Source organism: Gekko japonicus, unplaced genomic scaffold (assembly GCF_001447785.1).
Source record: "Gekko japonicus isolate JY-2015 unplaced genomic scaffold, Gekko_japonicus_V1.1 scaffold2826, whole genome shotgun sequence".
Lineage (NCBI taxonomy): Eukaryota > Metazoa > Chordata > Lepidosauria > Squamata > Gekkonidae > Gekko > Gekko japonicus.
The window spans coordinates 69,049-74,853 of record NW_015172095.1 but is presented as its reverse complement, the minus strand read 5'-3'; the positions used below and the strand labels follow the sequence as shown (position 1 = coordinate 74,853).

The window sequence follows — 5,805 nt, the reverse complement described above, 5'->3', positions numbered from 1 at the left end:
ACAAATGTTGAACTCAACAACATTATGATCACTGTTCCTGAGCAGTGCAATCACTTTTACATCTCTCACCAGGTCTTGAGTGTTACTTAGGACCAAATCAAGGATCGCCTCTCCCCTGGTAGGTTCCATGACCATCTGCTCCATAGCACAGTCATTTAGAGTGTCTAGAAACTCAATCTCGTTCTCTCGACTAGAACACATATTGACCCAATCAATGTGTGGGTAGTTAAAATCACCTATTACGACACAGTGTTTTTGTCTAGCTGCTATCTTTAATGCATTCATCATTTTATAATCCTCCTCTATCTTTTGATCTGGTGGGCGATAACAAACTCCCAGTGTTAAGTTTCCTTTTGGCCTCCCTATTTCAACCCACAGAACTTCAAGAAGCGAATCCAATTCTCTTAGCCTCTCAATCTTTCTGGACTTTATACCCTCTCTGACATACAGAGCCACCCCACCTCCAACCCTTCCCCCCCTATCCTTCCGATATAATATATAACCGGGAATCACTGTATCCCACTGATTTTCCTCTTCCCACCAAGTTTCTGAAATACCCACAATGTCTATTTTTCCCTCCTACACCAAGCACTCCAACTCCCCGTTTTTACCTCGGATACTTCTAGCATTTGTATAGAAACAACTGTAATTTCTCATACAAGTTAAGCCTGCAACCTTCCTCTTGTTGTCTCGAGACCTTGTCAGGCAGTCCATGTCACTAGCCACGGTCTCAGTGGACAATTTCAATCCACCTCCAACCTTCGCGCGACCGGAACCGGATCTCCCACCTCCCTGTAGAAAAGCAACAGGTACCCCCTCATCTCTCTGAGATGAGCCAATCCGAACCAGAGACTTTTCATCTCCTGTCGGCTTTCCCCCAATATTCAGTTTAAAAACTGCTCTGCCACCTTTTTGATATTGACAGCTTCCATTACTTTGTTTGTTAACCATGCAGGCTTTTCCCCATACCTGTTTGTGCCTTTCCTAACCTGCGGAATATTTTTTTGAGCTTCTAGAATCGTCGTTTTAAATAGTTTCCAAGCTTCCCCAGTCCCAGTCAGCGACTCCAGAGCCATACGGTCGCACAGCGGCAGGACCTTCAGGGCAGCAGGAAGCCTCGATTTCGCGGTATCAAGCCGGAAAAGAGGCAGTCCTGGAGGGGTGCTTGATTCTTGATTCTTCCCCTGCCTGATTATTCTTCTATGTAAATGCCTCAGTGTGAACACATGAAGCTGCTCTGTTCTGAACACATGAAGTTGTTCATGAAGCAGGGATAGTAAAAAAAATAATAATAGTCCTGACCAGGGCTTTTTTTGCAGAAAAAGCCCAGCAGGAACTCATTAGCAGAATAGGCCACACCCAACAGCACAAACGTATTAGCATATTAGGCCACACCTCCATGCCTTCCCTTGGCTTGCCTGGCTGCCCTGCAGCTTCCCTTGGACAGGCTGGGGAAGGCACGGGGAGGCATTTAAATGCCTCCCCGATCCTTCCAGCCCCCCTGGCTTGCTCGACTGGGGGGGGTCGCTCTCCAGGCCTTCCCTCTGTAGCCACGCACTCAGAGGTTTTGGCTGTAGTGGATGTGGCCAATTCTGAAGCCAGCTGGAACTCCGTTCCTGTGCGTTCCTGCCCAAAAATAGCCCTGGTCCTAACCCCTCAAGATCAAGCTACTGTGGAAAACCCCCAAGAATGGGTTGCGGCTAATCACACCATCCTAGGAGATGGAACAAAAAGAAGATGCTGAAAGTGGGCATCTGAAAGAGACAGTGACTGTGGCTGGGAGGAAAAATAGTTTTGGTGTGGCATTTACAGGTGAGCATCAACAGGTGTAGAAGCATTTAAGGCTTAGCATCAGTGTTCCCTCTAAAATGAGTTAGTGTGAGCAAGCTCACAGTTTTTTACCCTCCAGCTCACACATTTTTGTCTTCGCTCATGAAGGATGGCTCCAGAGCAAACTAATTTATGCAGTAGCCAAACAGCCTGCTCACAATTTTTATGCCACTAGCTTACAAAGGAGAATGTTTGCTCAGAACACTCCACAGCTTAGAGGGAGCATTGCTTAGCACCCGTCCCTGGCACCAGATTTTCCCCACAAAGTGCCTCCTTGCTTTTATATTCTCATTGCCTCAGCAGCTTGCAGCTGGTGCCATGCCTTTGCTGAGTTATCTACTTCAACCTTCTGAGACTGTCAGTCCCTGGTTGAAATCTCCCCCTGCTGTGAACTCACCAGACGGCCTTAGGCAATCCTTTATCTTTCAGACCTCTGTCTGCAAAATGAAGATGATAACGCTTACAGGGCTGTGGTCAGAATTACTGAGATAATATCTGTGAATTGCTATGAGTGTCAGAAAACATTATATATATATATCGGCATTAAGTATAATATCTGTGGCTTTTTCTAACCTTGGGAGACTACAGTGGCCCTGAGATGTTGATGTGGACCAATTAGATGAAGCCTTTAAGTTATTGCCACAATGAAACTGGACATTGTGTTTTCCTCATTGGCTACCTTATCAAGAAATAACTGATGCATGCATCTCTGTGGAGGTCCAAGCCTGTACAAGGTGGTGGAAAGTGCTGTCATGTCATGACTGACTCATGGCAACCCCATAGGATTTTCCAGGCAAAAGACAGAGGTGGTTTGCCATTGCCTGCCTCTGCATAGAAGCCCTGGACTTCCTTGGTGGTCTCCCATCCAAATACTAACCAGACCTGACCCTGCTTAGCTTCTGAGATCTGACAAGATCAGACTAGATTGGACCAATTAGGTCAGGGCAAGCCTGCCCATAAGCAGCAGTAAACCCCACTGAATTCCCCACTGGCGACTCTTGAATGTTGTTCATGCATAAGATTCAGCTGATGGTCCACACTATTGGGAGAGAATTTCCTCTCATCCACAAACTGCCTCTGGTGGATGAGATAGTCTTCCTTTAAAATGTGTGTGCTTGGTTCCTCTTCAAGGATCATCAAAAGTGATTGGCTCTGAAAGCATGTTTCTTCACTTTATATTGTTGAACATAAGGAGTGCTGCTAAGAAGATCTGCTCAGAAGTAAGTCCCATGTTATTCAATGGTGCTTACTCCCAGGGAAGTGTCCTTAGGACAGCAGCCTTTATGTAACAGGGATCCAAATTTAAGAGTACTGATACCAGTCAATTGTAAAGATACGAGCCAGCTGTTTTGAGTTTCAGCTCAGATTAAAGTTACACTGCTACAAGGTAATATAGTCCTGTTTATGAGCCATGGCTCTGTTTGTGTGTCCTCTGCAGAAACAAGTCAGATCTCAGCATGAAAGGGGCAAGGGTTCCTGCGAACTAACAACTTTGAAGTTTTCCAACGGTAAGCTGCAAATGGACACACAGAGGTCCATGACATATCTACATTTTAAAAAAAGTACTAAGGGTTGTTTTATATTACGGTTCTTTTCGGTACATGTTGGCAGTATACATTCAAATGGACAAAGGTAATGAGCAAATCATGGAACCATCTGGCAGGTGTTGCTGTGACCACAGTGGTTGAAAGACATATACTGTCATAGTCATGGAAATGGTTTGGTTGAGAACCAAATTGTTTGGATTGGTTTCAGTTTTTCTTGGAAGGTAGACTCCAGAAGGTAATGTTGGGAGGGGGACTTCTGTTCTACTCCTTGTCTTTCAGCTTATGGGTTACTTCACAGTTCCATCTTGACCCCATGCTGTTTAATGTCTTTATAAAGCTTCTGAAGGAACTCACCCAGAGATTTGATGCAAAGGGACATCCATATACCGATAATGCATGGCTACTTGTCCTTTCCATCTAAATCAAGGGAGGAAGTGGAAATTCTAAATCAATGTCTTGGACATAGTGAAGGACCAATGATGAGGGTGAATAAATGGAAGCTTAATCCAGGCAAAATGGATGTGGGTTGTAAGAAAGGTTGGCATGGGCATATTAGTTCCTCCTGTTCTGGATGTGGTTACACTGCACCTGAAGGAGTAGGTACATAGCCCATAGATATATGAATGACTCAGGTGACTAACAGCGCAGTCTCTAAATCCCCAAATAAAAAATGTGAAAAAACAAGGGTGAAGACAAAGTCAAAGAGTCCATGTAATTAACACCACATATAAAGATATTATTATCCAATATCTCTCATCACTACCCCTTGATGAAGGATTATCTTTGTTTTATGTATGGCTCTTATTTGTTTATTTAAAACATTTTTATGCTGCCTTTCCACCCAATCAGGGTCCACAAGGCAGCGAACATTAAAAATTTAAACAACTAAAAATACAGTTAAAATTATAAGATTCTGTTTAAAGCATGTAAACAGCACTAGAAGGAGGGTCAGTATTGTTATTGGGGGTATGCCAGATGAAACCAAAAGGTCTTTGCCTGGTGACAAAAGACAGCAACAGAGGGAGACAGATAAATCTCCCTGGGGAGGGAGTTCCAAAGTTTTGGTGCCACAACTGAGAAGGCTTTTTCTCATGTCACCACCTGAGATTCAGATGGTGAGGACAACTAAAGCAGGTCCTCTGAGTATGACTGGAATGAGCGGGTAAGTTCATATGGGAGAAGGCGATCCTTAAGGTATGTTGGTCCCGGTACAGAGTTTTAAAGGTCAATACCAGCACCTTGAACTGAACTTGGAAGCAAATTGGAAGCCAGTATAGGTGGAACATATGTTACAATCCCTTCAACCCACTCCAGTTAACACTCTGTACACAGCATTCTATACTAACTGGAGCATCCGGACAGTCTTCAAGGGCAGTCCCACACATTGCAGTAATCTAATCTAGATGTTACTAGGGCATGGACCACGATGGCAACATCTTTTCTGCCCAGGAAGGACTGAAGCTGGTGAAAAGCACCTCTAGCCACTGCTGCCACCTGCTGCCCAGTAAGAGGGTCCAGAAGCACCCCCAAGCCATGAACCTGCTCCTTTCGGGAGAGGGCAACCCTATTCTGGAACAGGGCATAACGCATTTTCTGGGTCAGACCTTTGCCCCACCAAAAGAACCTCTGTTTGGTTGGGATTAAGTTTCAGCTTGTTAGCCTTCATCCATTCCAAAATAGCCTCTAGGCTGCTGTTTATGGTTTCTATAGCCTCCCTGGAACCTGCAAGATTCTGGTAGTGCAAGATAGAGCTAAATGTCATCTGCATATTGGTGGCAGATAGTGATTATATAGATTGTGTGACAACTTTTTATCACTTTCAGTTTGGAAAATATGGGTTGAATCCACTGATCCATCAGCAGAAAGTGATAACAGATGCAGATCTTTCCTTTATTTGCCTCCTCAGCTATCCTTTCTGATTCCTGGAACTAATAAGCATGTGGGTCAAGGGGTTCCTCTGAGGTGGAAGGAGATGAAATCACCCCGTGTACTTCTTCTGTCAGTGCAATGCATAGTCCATATGGGCCCCATAGTCCCAGGAATCAACTTTCCCAAGACAAGAAAGGATTGCCGTGAGGGAAGGGAACAGGGGAAAGATCCGCAGTCCTTGCACCCATAGATCTCTGGATTCACCCCCATAATATTTACATATTTTCTTACTTGTTGCCAGATTTCTGTCTAGGACTCAGAGGTCATTTCAGGGGGGATCGCGGGGGATCGCAGTTCCCCCGGGTGAGGTACGGGGGGGCAGGGCACATGACGAAGCCCTGCCCCCTGCTTCCGGCCACCCCGCTTCCGGCCCTCATTCAGGCAGGAGAAGAGGGAGGGTAAGTTGCTTCCTCCCTGCCTCTCCCCACCCCTGCCTGCCTGGGGCCAGGGAGGGCCTTCGCGGGGCTTCCTTGCACTCCCGCCGGCCTTGTAGGTCCAC

General features: G+C 45.6%; 1 protein-coding gene across 1 annotated transcript in view; it reads left to right on the top strand.

Annotated features, from left to right (window-relative positions):
• The window catches only part of CCDC69 (coiled-coil domain containing 69), a 54,499-nt gene that overhangs the window by 22,489 nt on the left and 26,205 nt on the right, over positions 1-5,805 (top strand). The window contains exon 2 of the mRNA XM_015420934.1: positions 3,269-3,338. Coding sequence (XP_015276420.1) covers positions 3,269-3,338 — 70 coding nt within the window. The remainder of the gene's footprint in view (positions 1-3,268; positions 3,339-5,805) is intronic.